Genomic DNA, 25,717 nt, shown 5'->3' with positions numbered 1-25,717 from the left:
GGATCGTAATTTATATTTCTAGGCTCGGAGTTCTGGTTTCTTTTCGTGGGATTTTTATATCCTTCTCAGCTAGAAAACAAGGCAGAAAATGTGACTTGCCAAAGATATGCCAGAAGCTGGTAGATTACTTATTCGATTATTTTTGAGCAAACTCACCTAGGATAAAAACTGCTGCTCAGTCATCAGAAAAATCTTACTGTGAAGCTTGTTCAGGAGTTGCTGGTTAATTATTTTGTCTGATAAATTGTGTTGCACTTAATGTGCTTAAAAGATAGGGTAATGACTTTGCTAAATCGTGAAGCTGATGGGCACCATGAAGCATTAAGTTATGGGCTGAAGAGAAGTAAACTAAGAGATACATCTTCTGAATTATTAAGATTATTGTTATTTAAAATTAGAATGTGTGAGGAACAAAGAAAATCTTTGGCCAGCCCTGGTTAGAGTTTGACTTGATCCAGATAGAAGTTGCTAAATCTTCTGAAGCTGTAATTCTTTTGATTTTTTTTTTTTTTTTTTTTTGGGAGACGGAGTCTTGCTCTGTCGCCCAGGCTGGATTTTTAAAATTAAATAAATTGAAGTTGGATAAGGAGCTTAAAATAAGTAGGAACCTAGTAAAACATAGATCTTGCTTTCATGACATCTGCAAAACAACTTATTTTTATTTTCATTGTAAACCATGCCTAGATAAATTTGGTTACTAAAGCTTAAAATTGCTTCTGACGAGCCGGGCGCGGTAGCTCACGCCTGTAATCCCAGCACTTTGGGAGGCCGAGGCGGGTGGATCACGAGGTCAAGAGATCGAGACCATCCTGGTCAACATGGTGAAACCCCGTCTCTACTAAAAATACAAAAAATTAGCTGGGCATGGTGGCACGTGCCTGTAATCCCAGCTACTCAGGAGGCTGAGGCAGGAGAATTGCCTGAACCCAGGAGGCGGAGGTTGCGGTGAGCCGAGATCGCGCCATTGCACTCCAGCCTGGGTAACAAGAGCAAAACTCCGTCTCAAAAAGAAAAAAAAAAAAAAAATTGCTTCTGACGTAAGTTTCTGAACACTCCATAAAGTAGAAAAAATAGTCTAATAAAATCAAAGACCATGTTTATGATCAACTTTGAAGAGTTAAAAATTCTGTAAATGTCACCTTTGACAGTAGTAGAATTTCAGTAAAAAGAAGTGTATTACCAACAGTTTTGAGAGAACTCTTCCAACCTCACTAGTCCATTTTACAACTGTTAACAAGAAACAGTATTATTTAAAATAGATTATCTTACCATTGTACAAAGAATAATTACTTGTAAATAAAAGGCATTTTGGACAGGCTGTTTTAAACCCAAATGAGTTGATTGTTGCTAGATTTCTGAAGGTCATACACGGTATGGTAATGCTTTTTGTAAAAATTGTCGTGCCTTTTGAGACTGTTGGTATTGAGACCTGGTATTAAAGATGGGGTGGGGGCAGGAGAGAATAATACATAATTATCCATTTTCATTCTAGTTTCAGAAAATTGTGAATGTACTATTAGAAAATTGTTTTAGCAATATGTTTTCTATATTGGCTAACTTTCTATAGCCTGAATATCTCTAGTTACATAGTTTCAAATAACACAGTGAACACATTCTCCCAATGTAACTTGAAGCAAACTGAACAGACTGTAAAACAGTCCCTGAAACTGTCTTTTGAGTAGCTGCAGTGGTAGCAAATTTTGTTATTTGTAAAGAATCCGATTTTTATTTTTACTTTTTTGGAGACAGGGTCTCATTTTGTCACCAGAAGTACAGTGGCGCGACTACGACTTACTGCAGCCTCAACTCTCAGGACTCAAGTGATTCTCCCACCTCACTCTCACGAGTAACTGAGACCACAGGTGCATGCCACCATGCCCAGCTCATTTTTGTTAGAGATGGAGTTTCGGCATGTTGTCCAGACTGGTATTGAACTCCTAGACTCAAGTGACATTCCCATCTCAGCCTCCCAAAGTGCTGGTATTATATGCCTGAGCCACTATGCCTGGCCAGAATCTGATTTTTGAAAAGGATAAATCTCATAGGTAAAAAGTAGGGTGATAGAGCTGGTTAATACCAGTTAGGAAGCAATAAAAATGAGGTGTGACCACAAAGTCAGAAGTTTTTGCTTTGTTCTTTTTTTTTTCTTTTATTCGAGACGAAGTCTTGCTCTGTCGTGTGAGATGGAGTACAGTGGTGCGATCTAGGCCCACTGCAACCTCCTCCTCCCAGGTTCAAGTGATTCTCCTGCCTCAGCCTTCTGAGTACCTGGGATTACAGGTGCTCGCCACCACACCTGGCTAATTTTTTTTTTTTTTTGTATTTTCAGTACAGATGAGGTTTCAACATGTTGGCCAGGCTGGTCTCAAACTCCTGACCTCAAGCGATCCGCCTGCCTCAGCCTTCCAAAGTACTGGGATTATAGGCATGAGCCACTGAGCCCAGCCTGCTTTGTTTTTAGTGTGGCTTATAAAGGTTATTCCAAAAAAGTAGTTTTGGAAATGTTTTTCAGCAATGGTGGTATCACTGGAATATATAGCTTCCTGAAATGATTAATTTTAAAGAATCATTTGATGTTTTAAATTTTGAAGCCTGTTTACTTTGTGGTCATGCTTGGAAGATCTGCTGTTGAACTACCAGTTTTTAATAGTTTGATGAACATGTTTTTCTTTTTTTTCTTTTTGAGATGGAGTCTTGCTTGCTCTGTCGCCCAGGCTAGAGTGAAGTGATGCAGACTCGGCTTACTGCAACCTCCGCCTCCCAGGTTCAAGCAGTTCTCTGCCTCAGCCTCCTGAGCACCTGGGATTATAGCCTCCCACCCCCACGCCTGGTTAATTTTTTGTATTTTTAGTAGAGACAGGGTTTCACCATCTTGGCCAGCCAGGCTGGTCTTGAACTCTTGACCTTGTGATCCACCTGCCTTAGCCTCCCAAAGTGCTAGGATTACAGGTGTGAGCCACCACACCCAGCAAACATGTATGTTTTTACCATGTGCCGTGTTCTGTCCTAAGTACTTTACAAATATTAACTCACTTCATAACTTCATTTTAATGATTATCCCCATTTTACAGCTGAGGAAACTGGGCACCGAATAATTAAGTAACTTGCCCAAGGTCACCCAAGTAGTGAGTAGATTCATCAGTAGAGTCAGAACTTCCAGGTCTGACTTCAGACCTGGGCAGTTTGGCTTCAGGGTCTGGGCTCTTAACCACTTTGCTGTGCTGCTCCTATGACTTATTCTTGGTTAAATGTTTTAAATTGGTTTGATCTGGAAGAGATGATCGTCCTTTTAGTAAATGATATCTGACATAATACTGTTGTATAATATAAGCATGTTGTGAAAGTAGCCTGTCGATTAGAAAAGTTGTGGTCAACACTCAATTCACATAAGATTTAGCAAGAAAATAAAGAATGTGGCCGGGCATGGTGGCTCGTGCCTGTAATCCCAGCACTTTGGGAGGCCGAGGCGGGTGGATCATGAGGTCAGGAGTTTGAGACCAGCCTGGCCAACATGATGAAAACCTGTCTCTACCAAAAATACGAAAATTAGTCAGGTGTGGTGGTGGGCACCTCTAATCACAGCTACTTGGGAGGCTGAGGCAGGAGCATTGCTTGAACCTGGGAGTCGGAGGTTGCAGTGAACTGAGATTGTGCCACTGCACTCCAGCCTGGGCAACAGAGTGAGACTCTGTCTCAAAAAAAAAAAAAGAAAGAAAATAATGTGTGTGAAGTAAAATAATTTTGCTAGAATTATTTGACACTGAATGTAAATAATTGAACAAAGAGGATGCAAGGGCTAGAACTGGATTCTCAAGAAGTTTAATGCAAAAGGCTGTTTAAAACCTGAGTTATCAGGAGGGGGCACTCATGGGAAAGTTGGTGGTTGTATTAAGAGTATGTCCCTGTTCAAGAACCAAAAATCAGAGACAAATGGATACTCGCACTATATCTAGAGGTGTAAGCAGTATATCTAGAGGTGTAAACGATGCTATTCCGCAGGGATCTCTACTTGACTAAACGCTCTTCAAAGCATTAACTGCTGGTAGGTCCTCTGATACTATGTAAATGGGTCAAAACCAGCAAAAAATACCCCCACACAGAAATGTTTTGAAGTGTACTCCTGAATAACATTTGTAGGTTCAAAACAATTGTAACTCTTTTTGTAGAAGAATTGGCTTCACATTTCAAACACCTTCCAATGTTAGATACTAAGGAAGGCATCTAACAGTCATTAGAAACTTCTGTAACAGCATCCGTTCATGGGCCACACTATTGGCAATATCATCACATGCTGCACAGTAACAAAGAAAACTGAAAACTTGAAAATTATCCAACCAGTGAATAAAATGTTCAGTGCAGAAGTGGCACTAGCCACTTGGCCCCAGAAAGGCAGATAGGTGTATCTAGGGACAATATAAAGCATGACAAAATATTTAAGGAACTGAGATGGCTGCCAAATGATTGTAGGCTAACAAGGCAAGAAATCATCACTTTGGGAAGACCAAGGCTGGGAGGTATTATCAAAGGCTACAAAACCAGAGGGAATACAGTTTTTTGTTCACCAAATCCTGGGAGCTTCCAAGAGGTCAACACATGGGACCTAGGGCAAAGTTAAGACCAAAAACAGGAAGTTCATTGATGGCTACAAAGTTATGGAACTTATCCCAGTTGCTTCACATAAGGTAAAATCAATAAATTTTAGACTTGAAATCATTAACTTACAAAATGTTTTGTATATGGATCAGGACTTTCTTCTGCTGCTTTTCTCCTGAGCTTTTAAATTGCTCTTTTTCTTATTGATAGTAACTTGTTGTCACCACAACCTCAAACATGTCTAGCCTCTCACTCATGCTGTATGCTCTCTGTTCTGTGGGATTCTTGATTTTTCTTGGTGTCATCCATCTGTATGAAGCATTCTATGGGCCCAATGGACTAGGCTTCATCCTGGGACTTGTCTTTATTGCAGTCCTAGGTTTTAGCCCCTGTTTCCTGCATCCTGTGCTGTCCAGGTCATGGTTTTCTCCCTTCTTTTGTGCTTGTCTCAGGAAGTGTGTAGGAGGTAGCCCTCCTGACTTTTTAAGGCTTTGTCTAGTACCTCCTGAGTTCTTGTATAAGAAAAAAATCTTCTCATTTCCTCAGTTGTCTGTTTCCTGTCAGTTCAGTAGGTCCTAAAATTTTCCTATTTATGCTACTGGGTTTTCTTATTTGTCGGGTGGCTCTTGGTTGTCCATTTATATTTCAGGGTTGGACGATGATGATTTGAGGTAGCTAGTGTGCAGTGGTGATCTCCAGGGTTCTTCCCAATAAATCCCATCAGCTCCCTTTTCTTTGATGCGGAGCCTGTACTGAGCCTATGTAAGTGACTGAATGTGGCTGCCTGTGTATCAGATTAATAATTGTGTCTAACTGATGATAGGTTTTCTAATACTGATTTAATATATGGTGGTACATTGTGAGGTAGAAGTAAACTACCCACACATCTTTTTGCTTACTCCATTCCTGAAGTAGGAATTCAGATGTTAATAAAGTGGTACTTTGAAAGTAAAGAGGGAATAATGAAAGGATGATTATAAATCAGTTCAGATATTTATTTTAGAGATAGGGTCTTGCTGTGTTGCCCAAGCTGGAGTGCAGTAGCACACTCATGACTCACTGCAGCCTCAAAATCATGGCTTATTGCAGCCTCACTGCTTCTGGGCTTAAGTAGTCCTCTTGCCTCAGCCTCCCAATGTGTTGGGATTACAGGCATGAGCCACCATGCCCAACCTTAATTCAAATATTTATTGAACTTCTGTTGTGTTCCATGTTTGATGATGTGGAGAGATTTAACCTTTCATTTCTTTAAGTTTGCTAAACCTTCCTGAGTGGCTTGTGCTGGATAAACTCCAAGTGCTCTGCATCTCCAGGTTTTATTAATTTAAAGCTGGTCTTAATTTCTTGCTGCCTAGTATGGATTAGATTGAATCAATTATGCTTTAATTCAGTAAACATCATAGAGTATCCACTATTGTGCAGGCATTGGGCTGAGACGGAACTAAATAAGTCAACCTAACAGGTGACACAAAAGGCATAAGCAAATGCATTGCTCTGTGGTAATTATATCAGTGAAAGCGTGTGTAGGGTATAGCGGTAGCAAAGAGTGCAAGAGGTTTTAATGCTGTCCAATTGAGGGCAAGAAAACCTCTCTAGAAAAGATGACAACTAGGTTTTAAGGATAAATAGAAGTTTTTCTAGTTAGGGGAGCAATTCCAGGTAGAGAAAACCTGGAGTGGGTTTTCCAGACCTGAAATAGCATGGTGTGTTAAGATAGTTTTGAACAGTAGTGCTGTAATATAAAGTGGGATGCTTGGGAAGGGGAGTGCTAGGAAACTATAGGCATGACTCTAGAGTGAACCTGATGATCGGTTGGAGTGTTAGGTAGCTAGTCCAAACGTAAGCTCATTAAATCGCTTTTACCCCTCTCTGAATGCCGTGGGAGAAGAACCAAGATGAAAGAGAGATCACTGAAGTTGGAGATTAGTGGCCTTTTGGAAGGAAGCTTTGGACTTCAAAGATAATTAACAGGAAGTTTTTAGAAATTTAATCTTAGTAAATTATTGGGAACGTGGTGCCTTATTTTCTAGTAGGGTCACCTGGCATACAATGTTCCATGCAGCTGTTTTGAAGCAATTGTACACCTGGGAAGGGCATGCATGTGGTAGCAGCATCTCTGACAATCAGCTTTTTTCTGTCTCCTGATTCCCAGAAGACCACTTGGCTTTAAACCAACTGCTGGAACTCTGTGTGCATCATGATTCTGTTAGCCAAGTCACCCAGCACCTGTGCTGCAACCGAAAGTGCCTCATGTTGCTTTGCATGAAAGAACCTTTGTTAAGACCTCATTCACAATATTGGTGGTCCCTGAGAGGAGCAGTGCAGTGGCTTACGTGCCTGAGTTACAAGAGAGTTGACCACTAGAATCTCTCATGTTTTACTCCCTCCACAATGCTGCAATTTATTGTTGTCCCAGATTTTATGCTTTTGCTTAGATTTCTCTGTTCTCTGTTTGTCTTTAATGTTTCACAGGCTTTCTTGATCATGGATGGTGAAGATATACCAGATTTTTCAAGTTTAAAGGAGGAAACTGCTTATTGGAAGGAACTTTCCTTGAAGTATAAGCAAAGGTAATGTTGAAAAGCACACTAAAAGTAGGGGAGGGCATTTGAAATGCACCATGTCTTGTTTGTATATTTTTCTTTTTAACATAAAGCTAAATTTAGAATTGCAGATTTATGATTCTAGGATTGAGATTCTAGAAATAGTCACCACGTTTTTTGTATTTAAGTAGTATAAACGTGCTGTAAGTCTTTATATTGTTCAAATTATTAAAATAGGAAAACGGTCATTTATGATTTCTTCTGATCATTTGCTTTCTTTATGCTTTTTAGGCCATCTTTGGCCTGCTTTGCGTGCACTGATTCTGCCTCATCATTTTGGTCATTTGGAGATTCTGATAAGCTGTCTAGGGCTCCGTAGAACAGATTACGTCCTCAGGCAAGCATGATCAGTGTCTAGAGCCAGCAAAGCTTTGAGGGAGGGGGAGAAGCTTCAGGGGCATGGAATGTTTTATACAATTTCAATTATTTGGTTGGGAGAACTTTTAGATGAAAACCTTTTGCACCAAAACTTACCTCAAATTTCTTTTTTTAAAATGGGATCTTTCTAAATATTGATACATTTTCCTATTTTGGTTAACAGAGTTTACTAAGTCTTATCAAACCTTTTACTTCTCTTTCATTATTATCAACGAAGTCAGTTTTTCTGTTGTGCCAGTGGATATGAAAGGTGTGTATCTGTGGCAGGGTTCTTAATCTTTTTCTATGTCATGGATGTTGTAATAGGCTGGGGTAGCCTATGGACTTCTCAGCATAATATTTTTAAATGCATAGAATAATAGAATTACAAAGGAAATCAACTATGTTGAAAAAAGTTATCTAATTTATGGCATAGCAATATGTACTTCTCTATTAATGCATTAAGTAAAAAAGATACAGAAGTGAATGTAATAACTACCTAATTTTGAAATAGCCATGAGAATAAGTGATATTTAGAGATAGATGCAGCAATTCTGTTGTGACATGAAAATATCTGTGATTTCTGTTGAATAAAGTAGAAGGAAATGCCAAATTTCTTACTTTAATGAAAGTAAAGATGGATTTTTCTCCCATCCGAGTTCTGTGGTGGAAGAAGTTAAGGGTATTGAACCATGTAGACTTACTTTTCATAAATATTGTAATCACTGACTTGTGACTGCTTTTTGGGCTTGTAAGTAATTTTCATTGAACCCTGAATATATACAGTAAGAGATGGAAAACAGATTGTCTTTAATATATTTTATGAGAGCATTAGCATTCAAGCAAAAATTATCGAATTGCTATATAATCATCTCCAGGACCATTCTTGTGGTTCTTACTATAACTCATCTTTCCCACTTTGTTTCTGATTAGCTTCCAGGAAGCTCGGGATGAGCTAGTTGAATTCCAGGAAGGAAGCAGAGAATTAGAAGCAGAGTTGGAGGCACAATTAGTACAGGCTGAACAAAGGAATAGAGACTTGCAGGCTGATAACCAAAGACTGAAATATGAAGTGGAGGCATTAAAGGTAATTGCAGCAGTAGAAGCTGGTGTCTGTGTTGGGTTTAATTAAAATCAGAAGTATATTTTTCAGGTGTTTAAGAGCAGCAGGTGATAAAAAGTGGTTTTTAAAAAAAGGCTTAAAGTGAATTTTTGAATAAAATGTTTTCTTTCATGGAACCAAAGGAAAAGGTGGTTTAGGGTTTAGGAGTTCACTTAGAAACTTTGTAGCTGTCACTTTTCTAGCTATACTGTTCTAGCTGTATTACATTGTAGTTCCTGTACTTTTCAAAAGCTGCCTGATTATTTGTTTTGACAGAGTACCTCATTCTGAAGTATGTTTACAATTATATTTATAGGAAATAGGGATTTATTTCATTATTGTTCATAGCTCTTTCAGTTTTGGAGTTTAGTTTGCATTAAAGATTTTCCTTTTAAAAAAAGGAGTTTTTAGGAGCAAAAGGATTAATCCTTTTCTCCGCCCTTCAACATCTACTGTAGCCACATATTTGAGGTTGTTTAGTGTTTGGGGAATAGGTGGGTTTGGGGAACGCTGGGTGGGAAGGTAAAGGGTAGGGAATCTAAACTCTGTACTTACCCTGGGCCGCATTTAGCCTGAAAACCCAGAGGTTTCCCCAACAATTTTGGGGATTTTGAGGCAAGGGCTTTTTTTATATTACTTCTTTTCAGAGAGATCATTATTGGGTTTCTTTCTGAGAGGAGAATGGTCAAGAAAATTTAACATGAGTTTAGGCACTTAGAATGAATGTGTGATTTAGTTGTTTTTAAAATAATTGTTACTAGAGTGTGAGTAAATTCTTTGGGTTCTACCCCTACCCTTTTAACTTGAGTTACATCTTTATTAAAGAGGACCGTATATTAATGACACGTACTTTCCTATACTGATGCCTTCAGGAGAAGCTAGAACATCAGTATGCACAGAGCTACAAGCAGGTCTCAGTGTTAGAAGATGATTTAAGTCAGACTCGAGCCATTAAGGAGCAATTGCATAAGTATGTGAGAGAGCTGGAGCAGGCCAATGACGACCTGGAGCGAGCCAAAAGGTAAACGAATGACTGCATTTTGTTAGAAAAAAACGAAGTTGATAATTAGTGATTAAAATCTTTATTGGGCTTTTCCCCTAGATCTTAGTCCCAGAACATTCCCTTTTGGTTTTTCATGTCACCTGTAACTCATCATATGGAAAAGAACCCCAAATCCTCATCTCCCAGATAATGCCCTTCACAGCTTTGTCCTTCAATTTTTCCTTTTTCCTTCATATGCTATTGTTGATCTTACTGGTTTTGTTTTTTTTGAGACAGGGTCTTACTCTGTCACCCAGGCTGGAGTGCAGGCATAGAGTGTGTGATTTATTTAATGTTATTTATTTAATTCATGTACTCTAATTTTTCTTTTTATGGCAATAATAGTTGCCCTAAAAAGTAGCATGATCTTGGCTCACTGAAACCTCTGCCTCCCAGGTTCAAGCAATTCTTGTGCCTCAGCCTTCCAAGTAGCTGTGATTACAGGTGTGCACCACCACACCTGGCCCATTTTTGTATTTTTAGTAGAGACGGGGTTTTGCCATGTTGGCCAGGGTGGTCTTGAATTCCAACATCAAGTGATCTGCCTGCCTCGGCCTCTCCATGTGTTGGGATTACAGGCGTGAGCCACTGCACCTGGCCTGGGTTGTTGTTTTCCTAAACTGTCTCGTGCCTTCCTCCATCTTTCCTCTGTGTTCTTAACACTTCTGTACTTCTTGTAGGTCCTCACATCTTATACCTGGTTTCTGTAGTTATCTTCTAGCTGATCTATCTTTATATTTCTATTCCTTTTTCTTCTCTTGTGTTTTGATACTGACTGATGAATTTTCTTAAAATGTTGATTTCAGTTCAAATTTTCTGAGCAGCCTACAGTGGCTTGCTATTACTGTTGCCAAACTTTCATGGATCTGTAATTATTTGTTTCTTAATCATTCCAAACTTAATTCCTATTACTTTATAGTTGTTTCTTGGTATTTTCTTCCTATTTATGCAGTGAGTCTTAAGTGACTGATGTGATGCTAAACGTACAGAGCCAGAGCTAGTCAGGTCACTACCCTTGGGGGTGACACATAAGTACATTCACTGTGTTAATAGCCCAGTAAAAAGAAGTGGGCAGGCTGCTCAAGGGCATAGAGGAGGCAGCAGCCAGAGCAGCTGGGGGAATTTGGGAAGCCATTGCTGAATCTGCAAGGAAGAGTAGACGTTAACTGGGTAAAAAGACAGGTGCAGAGGCGGAGAGGCAGGAAAGTGCTTGAGGTATTCATATTTGATCTTTTTTTTTTTTTTTTCCTGAGATGGGAGTCTTGCCCTGTTGCCCAGGCTGGAGTGCAGCGTCTCCGTTTGCGCTCACTGCAACCTCTGCCTCCTGGGTTCAAGCGATTCTCATGCCTCAGCCTCCCTAGTAGCTGGGTTTACAAGTGTGTGTCACTATGCCTGGCTAATTTTTGTATTTTTAGTAGAGATGGGGTTTTGCCATGTTGGTCAAGCTGGTCTCGAACTCCTGACCTCAAGTGATTTGCCCACCTTGGCCTCTCAAAGTGCTGGGATTACAGGCATGAGCCACTGCCCCTGGCCCATATTTGACATTGATTCATGTGTATAGTGATAGTGTGGCTGAAGGAGATGAGCCTGGAAGGTGGTTGGGGCCAGACTGTGAACAACCTAGTAGGCTATGTTTGAAAGTCACTCTCTATGCAATGGAGAACTCATTAATTTTGTTTTTTAAACAAAGGAGTAATATCAGATTTTGATTGGAGAAGATAATAATGAGGAATTGGAAGTAGGGAGGAGGTGTAAAGACCATTTAGGGGTAACCCAGCTGATGAGTGAAGAATTCAGGCAGAAGATTGGAGGAGGTTGGGACAGAAGGTTGAAGAAGAAATGGATATGAGAGACATTTTGGCAATTGGTAGGAATTGATAAAATTAGATGTGGCTTTAAATTCTGACTTGAGGTGAAGGAATTTTATTTCTATAGCAGATTGCACATAGTGTGAGACATAGAATAGGTGCATGTTAATGTTTGTTGAATGAGTGTCTGAGAAGTCCAGGAAGAAAAGGGTTGGTGGGAGGTAAATGGAGTGGGACAGTTAGTGGTGGAGGGTCTTGACTGCAAGTTGTTCAGGTTCTTGGCATTTTGAACAAAGATTTGTACAAAACACACAGCAAAGCAAGGAAGGAATGAAGCAACAAAAGCAGAGATTTATTGAAAATGGAAATACACTCCCCAGGGTGGGAGCGGGCCCAAGCAGCGGCTCGGGCCCTGGTTATGGGATCTTCTGGTATCCAGATACCCTCTAGAGGTTTTCCATTGGCCACTTGGTATATACCCCATGCAAATGAAGTAGTGGCCCGTGATCAGTCTAATTAATTGGTTAATTGGTTGCAGAGGGCAACCAATCAAAGGCTGAAGTGAAGTTACAAAGCAACACCCTTTGCAAATGTCTGATTGGTTGCAGAAAGCAAAGAGTAGCCTCTGGGCCTTTCCTTACTTAGGTGTGGAAAGTTTGGATTTTCCTTTTGATTTAGTTCTAGGAAGTCAGTGTGAGTTGGCCTTAAGTTCCCTGACTTGGGACTTAATGTTTTAAACAAACTCTTATATATATATACATGATAAGTGTTGAAAAGTTTTCTTTCTGAAAATGTGTGAACTTAATTTTGTATTGTGTTCAAAATATAGTGTTAGATATAAATAGTGTAACAACTAGCCTATCTGTAGGGAACATTATGGAATAGATGGGAATTTAAGAGAATATATTGAATATATTGCCCAAATGATAGAGACAGTATGTGCCAGCAGTGGTCAGGAAGGGGCAAGATCGTTTTCTTTGGATGGGGCCAGCCTGGCTAGGTCAGGAAATGTCACGAGATAAATGACAGCTTTCATTTGTACTGTCTGTTTGCACGTGTTATTTAATTAATGTACTCTAATTTTTCTTTTTAGGGCAACAATAGTTTCACTGGAAGACTTTGAACAGAGGCTAAATCAGGCCATTGAACGAAATGCGTTTTTAGAAAGTGAACTTGATGAAAAGGAATCTTTGTTGGTCTCTGTACAGAGGTTAAAGGATGAAGCAAGAGGTAAAATTTATAACTTAAAGAATATAGTTGACCCTTGAACAATGTGGGTTTGAACTGTGTGGGTCCACTTTGACTTTTTTTCAACCAAACACAGAGTGAAAATACAGTATACACAGCATTCAAAACCCTGTATACGGAGGACTGACTTTTCATATTTATGGGCCAAGTGTGGGACTTGAGTATGTGCCAATTTTGGTGTAGGTGGGGGTCCTAGAACCAGTCCCCATGTATACTGAGGAAAAACTGTCATCCCTTACCTTACTGTCCCTATGCAAGAAGCAGCTTAGGGTCAACTTTTTCAAAGCTATACTATTTTTTTTTTTTTGAGATGAAGTCTTGCTCTGTTGCCCTGGCTGGAGTGCAGTGGCACGATCTCTGCTCACTGCAGCCTCCACCTCCCAGGCTCAGGCAATTCTCCTGTCTCAGCCTCCCGAGTAGCTGGGATTACAGGTGCCCACCAGCATGCCCGGCTAACTTTTGTATTTTTAGTAGAGACCGGGTTTCACCATGTTGGCCAGGCTGGTCTCGAATTTCTGACCTCAAATAATCTGCCCACCTTGGCCTCCCAAAGTGCTGAGGTTACAGGCTTGAGCCACCGTGCCTGGACAAAGCTATACTTTTGTATACTTTTTCAAGCACTGTGCTATCTGCTAATCTGTTAATTTATTTAATTCCTATATCATCAATGCAAAGATGTAGATATTCTTATCTCTATTTTAGAGATGAGAAAACAGAGTTTGAGTTTAGTCCCAGGTAATATAGCTTGTCAGCTGACGTTTAAACCCTGGTCTGATTTCCAAAGCTGTAGCCACTACCACTGTGCATATGCTGTTGCGTTTGTTTTGGTTTTTTTCCTTGTTGCTCCTACCTAAATAATAAACAAACTATATATATAATACGTATACAGCAGTATGTACGCATAGTATACATACACATAAATAGTATACATACTGCTGTATACGTATTATATATATAGTTCATATATACTTTCCTTTAAAATTTTCCTTTTCTCCCCCTTTTTTCCTTATGCATTATAGAATTCAAAATACCACAAAGAAGAAAATAAAAAATACTGCCAATCCTTTATCTGGAGAGAACCCACTAACTGTTTGTTGAATTTCTTTCCAGTGTTTCCTATGACTGTACATATCTGCCTATTTTTTTGAAAGACCATACTATACAGACACACAGACACTTACATGCACCCTTTATCTTCCCCCCTTTTCCACAATTTAACATAGAAAATACGGTCCATGGCAATAAAAAACCTTTTAAAACAGATTTTTAAAATGTTAGATAACCTATTATATAGTTATGTTTTAGTAATGAGTTTGTTATAAGTAGTGCTGTGGCTAAGATCTTCATAATATTTAGTATCTGCTGATTTCTTTAGGTGAGGCAAAGGAAATATTTTTAGTGGTAACAACTGAGTGTCTTCATACTCTACAGCTTTGTTAATAATTATTAACAAAATAATTTAAATATCAGTCCATTTGAAAGTTGAAAATTGCTATCTTGTTTTCTGATTTGTAGTTCAATTACTACTTGTGAAACTTCTTGTCCAATATTTCTTGAATCTTTCAGAGAGAGTTTTATTATGTCTTTTTTTTCCCCCCGAGGAAGTGGTATGTTTACCTGAAGAACTTCTCATAATTTATACCTTACTTGGTTATAACTGTGGTTAAAAAACACATAACATTGACCGTCTTAACTACCCTAGTTTTTTTTTTTTTGAGACAGGATTTGCTCTGTTGCCCAGGCTGGGTTACAGTGGCGTGATGATAGCTCACTGCAGCCTCAAACTCCTAAGCTTAAGTGATCCTCCCACCTCAGCCTCCTGTGTAGCTAGGATTACAGTAATGTGCTACTACATCTGGCTAATTAAAAAAAATTTTTTTGTGGCAACACGGTCTCACTATGTCAGCCAGGCTGGTCTTGAACTCTTGGCCTTAAGTGATCCTTCTGTTTCTGTCTCCCAAAATGTTGGGATTACAGGTGTGAGCCACTGTGCCTGGCTTCTTAACAATTTTTAAGTGTACAGTCCAGCAGTGTTAATTAAGTATAGTGAAATTGTTGTGTAAACAGATTTTTAGAACTTTTTCATCTTGCAAAACGGAAACTATGCCTATTGAATAGTCACTGCTCATTTTCCCTTCCTTTTAGCCCCTTGCAACCGCAGTTCTACTTTCTATGAGTTTAACTACTTTAGATACCTCATATAAGGGGAATTATAGAGTATTTGTGACTGGCCTATTACACTTAACATAGTGTCCTCAACATTTATCCATGTGTAGCATGTGACAAGATTTCCTTCTTTTTAAAGGCTGAATGATAGTCCATTGTATGTATTCATTTTCTTTATCTGTTCATCTGTGGGTGGACGTCGAGTTGCTCTGAGTTGCTCCCATCTCTTGACTATTGTGAATGATGTCACTGTGAACATGGGTGTGCAAATGTATCTCTTTGAGATCCTGTTTTGAATTCTTTTGGATACATACCCAAAAGGGGGATGACTTTGTTTCTTTGTTAACATAAACAAATATTCTGTAGGTTAATTGCATAATTGGAAAAGAAAACATTAATTCTTGGTTAAAAACTTGATATTGGCTGGGTGTGGTGGCTCACGTCTGTAATCCCAGCGCCTTGGGAGGCTGAGGCGGGCAGATCATTTGAGGTCAGGAGTTTGAGACCAGCCTGACCAACATGGTGAAACCCTGTCTCTACTAAAAATACAAAAAATTTAGCTGGGCATACTGGCAGTTGTCTGTAATCCCAGCTACTGGGGAGGCTGAGCCAGGAGAATTGCTTGCACCCGGAGGCAGAGGTTGCAGTGTGCTGAGATTGCGCCGCTGCACTCCAGCCTGGGCGACAAAGCAAGACTCCATCTCAAAAAAGAAAAAAAAAATCCTTGATATTTGAAAGCATGAAAAAACCTTAAACTGTTCTGAGTACTTCTTTTCTAAAACCAAATATTTCGTAGTGGTGATAGTTAATACCAACCCATTTAAAATTACAAAAATCCACAGTCAGTTTTGCAATAATCCCAAAACTACACATTTGAAAATAAAAGCAAATGAGTTGGTGAAGAATATTTACTTTTGTGTGAATTGTACTCTGTACTCTGCACTATTTCTTTTTGCATATGAGCGTAAGTAACTTCTCTCAGGTTATAACATTTTTAAATTCTGAAAGATCATTTAGATAGTTTTGCTATTTTTATTACCCTAGATATAAAAATTATTAATAACTAGAAAATTATTTTTTGAGAAATAGTAATTTAGAAAGAAAGTCTTTATAACATTTTAGATGTCACTTTTCTTGATAAATTTTCTCCCTCTAGTGAGTATTCCTTCCCTTGTTTGCAATATTTTACAGATTTAAGGCAAGAACTAGCAGTTCGAGAAAGACAACAAGAAGTAACTAGAAAGTCGGCTCCTAGCTCTCCAACTCTAGACTGTGAAAAGATGGACTCTGCTGTCCAAGCGTCACTCTCTTTGCCAGCTACCCCTGTTGGCAAAGGAACGGAGAACACTTTTCCTTCACCAAAAGGTTTGTAATGTCTTTTGTTTTTGAGGCGTTGTGTTAGATTATCAGCTAAAGGGGGTTTGTTGCTGAAGTGGGTTGCTAAGGTTTAAAGAGTAATTTTAGTTTAAAAGTTGGTGAAGTCTAGTGCTATGTGAAACAGAAGAAGGAATTGTCTTCCTGGGCCACTTGTACATAGGAAACAGTGAAGTGATGGCTACATTTAAGATGAGATTTTTAAAAGTTAAAGGTTTTTAAGGAAAGTTTATTTTTTGATTATAGCAATGGATTTTTTGATAATAGCAGTATGTTTAGGTAGAAAATTTTAAAAACAGAGACAAAAAAGAAAATAAAAATCATGTTATCACTTACAGACACCCACCATTAACATTTAGAGTTTTTTTTAAATTGTGTGTCTGTGCACATCTCTTTGTCACACACAAATCTGGGGATCATATTTAAACACAGTCTTATTTCTTCCTTTTGCCACTTTGCATTTTATGGGAGACCTGAGGCCTTTCTGCATAGAATGTACAGAGAATCATTAAATTATCTTTCAGACTCATGTACCTGCTTGGATGGACATGCCCATTTTGTTACATGCTTCAGGAGCTGCCATTTTCAAAGGCATCTTTCAGAGTAATTGATGATTGGTAGTTTCACGTGGCCGTCAGCCAGAGTGTTTTTAAAAATTCAAATAAGCAGAAAAACCACTTAGCCACTAGATAGAAACTTAAAAGTGGAATCCCAAAGCTCTCAATTGAGATTTGTTTAGATTTTGCAGCTCACAGTTAATATTTGAGCTACTCTTGTCCCTCCAATGCTTTTTTTCACCCTATATTAGAAGCTGTCATCCCACCCCTTTTTACATTATAGGGTTCTATCTTTCAAAATGCTATGTGGGCAATTAGTACAATGAGCTATGTCTTTGCTACTCAATAAAGTAGTCACTAGCCTGCCCCTCCCTCCCTCCCTCCCTCCCTCCCTCTCTCTCTCTCTCTCTCTCTCTCTCTCTCTCTGTATATATAATATTGTTATTTTTTAAGACAGTCTCGCTCTGTCACTAGGTGCCAGGCTGGAGTGCAGTGGCATGATTTCAGCTCACTGCAACCTCCGCCTCCCAGGTTCAAGCAATTCTCCTGCCTCAGCCTCCCGAGTAGCTGGGACTACAGGCGCGCGCCACCATGCCCAGCTAATTTTTGTAATGGGGTTTCACCATGTTGGCCAGGATGGTCTCAATTTCTTGACCTCGTGATCCACCCGCCTTGGCCTAGGTTTATATTAATCTAAATGAAATATAAAATTCAGTTTCTTGTTCATATTAACCGCATTTCAAGTGCCTAGTAGCTCTTGAGTAGATAATTCAACTTGCCTTTGTCTTGTTACAAGGTGACATCAGATAAGGTATGTGAAGGTGCTATATGGTCGTAAGGTGTTACTAATTGCACTAGTATGTCATCTTTACTGTTGAGGACAAAGGGCAGGCAATGGATTATAGCAGTCATCAGGAGCCCTCATTATCAGTTTTTCAGAATAGCTGCTTGTGTATTTGAAGATTTCACAATTACATCTGAGGGCTAACAAAGTTTTGCTATTATGTTACTAATTAGAATTATGCAGATCTGAAAATCCTTTAGTTGAGGACTAATCAAAATAGTTAAAAGCCTCAGGTGCAGTGACAACCACAGGTGGTGCATGTATTTTTTAATAGCCTGTTAGAGTTTTCATTCATGGACTTGGGGAGTCAACCGGACATGGAGCCTGCTCTGGCACAGCAGAGATATAGCAACCCTATGGCAGTAATATTTGCATAATAGATATGTTTTTAGGCCGGAACCAATAGCGTAAATTTTCACTGGCTAACCTAAAAGCTGCTGTGTACTAGATCATGGCAATTTCATTGCAAGAAAGCACAGAATTGCAAGGAGCAGCAGGTGATCAGAGAAATCCGTGAGATCTTAGAGCTGATCTTTCTGAAGTAGTCTGTCTCTAATTGTATCTTACTATTTACAGTGTTTGTTTGTTTCTTTTCTTTTTTTTTTTTGAGATGGATTTTTGCTCTTGTTGCCTAGCCTAGAGTTCAGTGGTACGATCTTGGCTCACTTGCAACTTCTGCCTCCTGGGTTCAAGCGATTCTCCTACCTTGGCCTCCCAGCAAACCAGTAGAAAAAACGTACAAAGACTAAGCAGCTGATTTTCGGAAGAGATTCAAGTGACTAGTTACTATGGAAATAGAAACTAAACATGACGATCAAATTGTCAAAAAAAAAAAAAAAGATAATATCTGATATTATTGAGGGCACCACCGCATAGATTGCTGATATTGGTACAGGCTTTTCAGAGAGCATTAAGGTGAAAAAAATGGACATATGCTCTGAACTAGCAGTTCTATTTTTAGGAATCTCTTTTCCAGAAATACCTGTCTAGATGTGTAAAAGTATATGTCCTTGTAGCATTATTTGTAATGGTGAAAAATTTGACATAATGTAAATGTTCAGCAGTTGGAGAGTGGTTAAACCTGCTTATGGTATCTAGACTTTATCCATAGTTGGAAGTAGTTTATTGATATTGTGTTGAGTGTTATACTACTTTGTAATCTCAACAGCCAAACCCAAATCTAAAGGAAATGCAAGTGTAATCACTCATCTTTTATTTTTCTCTAGCTATACCAAATGGTTTTGGTACCAGTCCACTAACTCCTTCTGCTAGGATATCAGCACTGAACATCGTGGGGGATCTCTTACGCAAAGTGGGGGTAAGTTTCAATTATTGATCACTAGGTGTTTCCACTGACAAGGTATTGAATTATTTCTTATTTCTTTTTTTTTTTTTTTTGAGGTGGAGTTTCACTCTTTTTGCCCAGTCTGGAGTGCAGTGGTGAGATCTTGGCTCACCGCAACCTCTACCTCTCAGGTTTAAGCGATTCTCCTGCCTCCGAACTAGCTGGGATTACAGGCATGTGCCACCATGCCTGGCTAATTAATTTGTATTTTTAGTAGAGATGGGATGTCTTCATCTTGGTCAGGCTGGTCGTGAGCTCCCGACCTCAGGTGATCCACCGGCCTTGGCCTCCCAAAGTGCTGGGATTACAGATGTGAGCCACTGTGCCTGGCCGAATTATTTCTTGATTTGAAGTGAAGGAAGAAAGAAAGGATACTTTTCTGTGGTAAAGGCTGTAATGAAGCTGAGAAGTAAAAGCATCCAGTGACTAGCCAGAGGCTAGTCCAGATGGCACTTCCATGATGCCCCCACAAAAAAGCCTGTATCCTGAGCTCGGAGGCTCCCCCCGGGGCATTCTTCCAGTTCCTCATTCCTGTTTCAACAGCACAATGCCCCTATCCTTGTCTAGAATACTTTGTCTAAGGCCTGCTGTGTGTTCTACCACCCTCATCCTGGTCTTTGCTGCTGTCTGTCATCTTCCTGGTCATTCCCTTGTCTTGTGTTTGGTGGGACTTTAAATTTGGCTCATGGCATCACTCTCTGCTCTTAGTCTTGGCCACCTCAACTTCAGCACCTTCTCCTTGGTGTGAGCCTTGTGTTCCAGAACAGTTTCACTTCTGGTCTTTATATTCGTGCCACTCAACAAATGTGTTTTGAGAATTTTGTTTAACTGTAATTTACTCAAAATCATGTTGAGTTTTTTAATATTCATATCAAGCTGACCTGTATGCTGTTTTCTTTTCCTAGCATTTCTATTTTCCCCTTCTTTCTTTTGAGTAGAAGAAACCTGCACTTTTCTTTGCTCTTATGTCTTCCAGCTTCTTATTCATACTTTCTGCAGGATGCCCTGATGCACTTCTAGGGCCGCTGCATTGTTGTCGCTCTTGAATTTCTCCTCACGTTACTCTCGGGTCAGTTCTGCCTGTTCCTCAACCCCATGTTGTCTGTCTTTGTTCCTTGTTTGTTTTGCTTTAGTATTTTAATTTATTCAGAAGTGGTGCATGAAAGTTTAATTTGGCATCCTTGAATGGTTTACGCATTCAGCCGACCATCTGTTTTCTAAGAGTCATCAAAATGATGACCTCCAAAAGTCACCAACACTTTTGGTCTGCTGCTGTCCACCAGCCCTCGTTTGCTTCTGTGACTATTTCATTTATGCCTCTTTACATGGCTTTGTCTGCTGAACTGGAAGTCCCACTTCACACAGAAAATCAAGGCCATTTGCTTTAAGGTCCTTTGATTTCTGTTCTCATCTTCTGTTATTACCCTCCTATTATTACCTCTATTTGTAGCCATACCTCCTTTTTGTCCCAGTGGTGAAAGTACAAATTCCTGCCCGTGGCTAATTTTGTCCATCTGTGCTTTGGATCTCATTTTTTCCAACCCTCAAATCTTTATTTCTCCTGTATCTTGCCTTTTGCTATATATGTGTTAATACTTATGTATAACATTTATGTATTACACGTATGTATTATACATGTATACTTGAATATTTCTGTATTACATGTTATCCATATAAATATATATAGTACTTACATGGTACATACCACATACTTCAAAGCTTCTTGAAAGCATGTCTCCATTTATTGTTAGCGTTTTGACTGCATGCGCACTCCCCAGAGATGTTAGCCTGGGCTCTGTCCCCTGCTCATGCCACCAAAACTGCTCACTGGTGATCTCAGTGCTGTCCAATCTAACGGATGCTGTTCTGTCCTAATTTTACTTGAAACATTCAACACTGACCTTTTTTTTTTTTTTTTTTTTAATGCCCTCTTTTCTCTGCATCTCTGATGCTGTTTCATGGCTGCTCCCAACTTTCTTTGCATTCCTTTTGTCATCTTGTTGGTTCTTCATCTGCTTACCCTTTCAGTATTGGTTTTACTCAGAGTTCTGTCCTTGATTTTCTGATCTTAATCACAACCATGGTTTCATCCACCGCTGGGTGTGAATATCTTTCAAATCCTAATCTCTAGACCACTCTTTTCCCCTGAAAAGACCTGCTTCCTTGTGCTTGGATGCCTCACTGATGTCTCAGACATAACTTGTGCCTGCTGTGTGATAGATGCTCAATAATGTATTTGAATGAATGAATGAACACGTCTTGAATATGGGAAATGAGTGGCTTTCAATTTCTGCTGTGTATGTGTAGTTTTAATAAGCTGCTGAATTATTGTTAAATTATGCTTATTCAGAGTCTGTCCTACAAGGTCATTACCTCTCTTTTTTCTGTTGTCATTTTGCTAGGTCATTGTACTTTTGTCATAGGAAAGAAAGAGAAGAAAAAAATTTGTTTTTGTTGCTGTTTCTTTTTTTGAGATAGAGTCTCGCTCTGCTGCCCAGGCTGGAGTGCAGTGGCGCTATCAAGGCTCAACCTGTGCTTCCTGGGTTCAAGCAATTCTTGTGCCTCAGCCTCCTGCTGGGATTACAGGTGTATGCCACCACACCTGGCTAGTTTTTTAATTTTTTCTTTAGTAGAGACCGGGTTTTACCATGTTGGCCAGGCCGGTCTCAAACTCCTGGCCTCAAGTGATATGCCTTGGTCTCCGAAAGTGCTGGGATTACAGGGATGAGCCACTGTGCCCAGCTGTCGTGGCTGTTTCTTAATAGCTCTTATTGGAATGTGGGGGGAGGAAGTTTGAATGGATTCTCAAAGTGAAGTAAATGTTACCTGTGGACTTAATTTAGCTGTGCATTCCCAGTCCTTTATTGTAGTGGATAATAGACATGAATTGCATTTATTTTTTTGCCATGGATGGTATTTTTCTTTTTGGAGGAGGTGGGGTTTGATTTGGGCAAAGTGTTTATGGAAAAGAGGGAGTTGGTGATGTCTGAGCATGTGGAAGTAGATGAGAAATGCCTGATGTCTTCATGTCATCTGTTTATTGGTAGAGCCTGGTGCTTGCCAGGTGTTGTGCTGACAGGTACAAAACAAGGGTGCCCAGTTTAGAGGGAACTGCTGAAGGGCCAGTGTCATTTGCAGGTGAATTATTTAATTGCAGACAAAGGGTATCAGTTAAACATTTTACAGAGTGCTCTGAGAAATAAAACAGCTTTTAATTTTATGTAAAGTGTTGTAAATTCTCTCATCCATTCCCATGCAGTAGAAAAAATGAAGAACTAGAGAAAGAATTGGCTGCACTAAAAAAAATTCTCAAGTGATATTTTTGGGTTTTTTAGTAGTGCTTGCTCCCAAAATGCGCCCTGCCCCCTAACAGCAACCAACAGCCTACACCTTAGAAACCAACAATGGGTAGGGACAAGAGACCTGGGATCTGCCGGGCCTCCTGTGCCACGCTTTTCTTAGTTGTAAGGGGAAGAGTATATGTGTTTCCTTCAGTAATGCTAAGACGAATAAATAAAATATTCTAAGCTCATTAGAAAGAGAACATAAGTATTCCCCTTTTTATTAGCAAGGCGATTGTGGCCGAACTAACCGTCATTATCAACTGAGATGTGTAGGTTTTGAGGCTTGAAATGGAAATAGTTTGAAATGCAGATTTTTATGTGCAGCTACTGTTTTGACAACCATATCATTCCTCCTTTTTTTGTAGGCTTTAGAATCCAAATTAGCAGCTTGCAGGAATTTTGCAAAGGACCAAGCATCACGAAAATCCTATATTTCAGGGAATGTTAACTGTGGGGTGCTGAATGGCAATGGCACAAAGTTCTCTCGATCAGGGCATACATCGTTCTTCGACAAAGGGTAAGTCCTGAATGTGTTCTGTGATAATTTTTTGAGTAGTAAAGTTACAGATTATTAAGTGAGCATAATGAAGCCTTGCAAAGCAAAACTCAGCTTGACAAACCCACCTACTTGAAGCCTGTTATCATTCTAATCTTAGGGGACGTGAAGTCTGTTGATGTCCTCTAGTCCCCATGGAGTCTGTTGCCCCAGGAACCCTGAATCTGAGGCTTCTGTCCTGGGAAGCAGACTCTTGAAAGCCAGCAGTGTGAGGCTCTGGTGAGTCAAGTGACCGTGATAAGGTCCCTGTTCTCCAGGCGCTTACAGGCTGGCCAGCTGGCAAATATTTTTTAGGGGTACAAGAGAGCATCACAATTAAATATATGCAAACTCTACAACAGACCTCCTCTGTGAGAATTTTAGAGAAATATAAGGCCTTGAAGTATTTAGGCACTGGATCAAATACAGTTCAGAAGATACAACTTTTGTATAAAGTTAAGGCTTTTTGGAAGATTGAAGTAAAATTATCCTAAGATTGAAGCAGTGATAATCCTTCATGCAAAAAATTTGGGTTGCTATAGAAGTACATGAACTAAAAAGTCAATGTTTCCTGCTTTTACACTGTTTCTGCATTCCTTAGTTATGCCAAGGCATGTCAAATCATATTTTTATGCGTCTTTTATGCATAAGTTGTTTTAACACAGTTATGGGATTATGCTTTAATGATTGCTTTGCAATGTGCCTATCATGACCTACATTGAAATTATCTTTTCATGTCATGTGTATTTTTCTACCTCAGTTTACTTATTTATTTTTAAATACTACATGGTTGCCTTAATGTAGGTCACTAGTTAGGACCTGTGGCCTGGGGATGCTGACCATGTTGCCAAAGGTTGTTACTGAAACAGCTAACAGGCACCCATGATCCCTTGCCACTATCTCTGCTTTGAGTCATAAAGGTAATTCTTGCTTTTCTGTGGAAGCAGAGCAGGTACAACTCTAGAAATGTTCACAGTTTCTTAAGGCAGTTGATATTTTCTGCCATCCCCAATAATGATAGCACATTTATAAAGGACCAGATTTGACACACAGGGCACTCTGAAAAGGGTCTTATCCTTGTAGTGGAGTGTTTTGGTTGATATCTGTCCCTTAAGAGAATTTTACCCTGAATTATATACATTTCATTAAGGACTTTGTATTAAAAGCACATTGTAAATCATCACTATTAAAAAGAATAAAATTAGAACTTATATTTAAAAAAATTTTTTTTTAAATTTTTTATTTTTTGTCTTTTTAAGAGAGGGGTTTCACTATGTTGCTTAGGCTGTTCTCAAACTTCTGGGCTCAAGTGGTCCTCCTGCCTCAGCCTCCCAAAGTCCTGGGATTGCTACCACGCTGATCTGTAATTAGAACTTTATTCTAACCATTGGGGTTCCTCAGGTGGAGTAAATGTAAAATTGATTTTCCTCAGGCTGAGGAGTTTCAGGCAGACTTGAGGTAGCCCTTGTTTTTATGCTGGAATGGTAAATGGAATGGCTGGATGGTTTCACTTGAGTGTAGCCATTTTCCCCAAACGATATGGAGAACGTTTGGGGAAGTCTTCATAAATGTTGGAAACAGTGCCTAATTATTTTTTTCCTGCAACTTATAATGACCGTTTCTGAGAGTAGTTATTAATCTTTCCTTGGAATCATATTTCTTGATGGGCCTCAGGTGCCTTATGTCATGAGAGCAGGCATGAACCATAAATGGACTGGTTGGACAGGTGCCTGTGTGTGTGGCAGCCCTCAGGACAGTCCCGATGAGGGAAGGATGACACTGTCTGTTCAGGGTCACTACTCCTGCCTGCCACTTGCCTCCCAATGCAGAGCACCAGGGCAGGGATTGCCAAGAGGTGAACCTGCTCTCAAAAAGATGTGGGGACTCAGTGTGAGCAGAAACCAGGAGTGGGCCTTGGGCACCCTGACTCAACCCCTGTGCCTCGAGAGCATCCCAGATGCAAGTGTAGGATTGCTTTCTTGAACTGAACCTGGAAATGTGCTGTGTTTCCCAGTAGGAACAGTTACAGAGACTTGGTTTTGGTTTTACACTGTGCCTTTTGTGTTAAGAAATATGCTTTTGTGGGCTGGCCGCTGTGCGAGTGCTTAGCTGGTACAATAAGTGGATTGTGTGTGCGCACTCAAATAACCTGGTGCGGGTTAGCTTTCTAGTGGCTGTATCCTGAGGATAACTCTTTCATGGGTTTTGCTGTGTTTTCACTTTATTGCTGATTTGCTTCGATTCTGGCTTCTAGGCTGCCTGGCTTTTTACCTCTGGTCTTTCTTCCTGCCAACCTGTTGACTAGATAAAAACCAAGATGTTGTGTATCAGGTGCAAAAGGAAGGGCAGGATCTCCCAATTCCTGGATCCATTCTACACTCTGGCAGGTTAAAAAAAAATAAAAGCCTGCCTGTATAGATGTGGGGAAGCATGGCTTATACAGTAGTTTCAGCTTGAGAAAAGCACCCCATTTCAAAAAGCCCTCCACTGCGGAACCTGCCTGCCCTCCCTCTCACTCCTGGGGAGTCTGTAGCACTGTGGTGAGAGCTTACTGGTGCTGCCAGAAGCCTGTGGCAGGATTGCCTGGGGAGCAGACATAATCAGAGTAGGTTTGTGTGCGTGTGTGTGGTGCACATGTGTTCACCTTCCCACCCCCTCACAGCTTTAGATGCAGTGAAGCTTTCTCCCATAAAACAATATACCTTAGCTGAGCTATATTGCTTTATGGGATTCAAAATTTTTTTGTAAATTCTGGTCATTTGAGGGATTTTTGGAATCGGAATTTTGCCTGGTCTGTGA

General features: G+C 39.8%; 1 protein-coding gene and 1 long non-coding RNA gene across 6 annotated transcripts in view; one reads left to right on the top strand and one right to left on the bottom strand.

The window, feature by feature from the left end:
* The window catches only part of NDEL1 (nudE neurodevelopment protein 1 like 1), a 55,122-nt gene that overhangs the window by 24,332 nt on the left and 5,073 nt on the right, over positions 1-25,717 (top strand). For all 5 annotated transcript variants that reach the window (XM_032280327.1, XM_032280328.1, XM_032280330.1 and 2 more), the window contains 7 exons: positions 7,066-7,163; positions 8,487-8,640; positions 9,528-9,676; positions 12,599-12,735; positions 16,111-16,284; positions 18,921-19,012; positions 22,749-22,900. In XM_032280327.1, coding sequence (XP_032136218.1) covers positions 7,066-7,163; positions 8,487-8,640; positions 9,528-9,676; positions 12,599-12,735; positions 16,111-16,284; positions 18,921-19,012; positions 22,749-22,900 — 956 coding nt within the window. The remainder of the gene's footprint in view (positions 1-7,065; positions 7,164-8,486; positions 8,641-9,527; positions 9,677-12,598; positions 12,736-16,110; positions 16,285-18,920; positions 19,013-22,748; positions 22,901-25,717) is intronic.
* On the bottom strand, positions 4,722-25,563 carry LOC116553146. The gene is made up of 3 exons (XR_004269652.1): positions 25,553-25,563; positions 19,152-19,157; positions 4,722-4,806 (listed from the first exon to the last, which is right to left on the bottom strand). It is a non-coding gene; the product is annotated as an uncharacterized LOC116553146 (long non-coding RNA).

The sequence above is a fragment of the Sapajus apella genome, unplaced genomic scaffold (assembly GCF_009761245.1).
Source record: "Sapajus apella isolate SASKATOON/1434 unplaced genomic scaffold, GSC_monkey_1.0 scaffold12, whole genome shotgun sequence".
Taxonomy (NCBI): Eukaryota; Metazoa; Chordata; class Mammalia; order Primates; family Cebidae; genus Sapajus; species Sapajus apella.
Note: the sequence above shows the minus strand (reverse complement) of the source record. Positions and strands in the feature narration are given on the sequence as shown.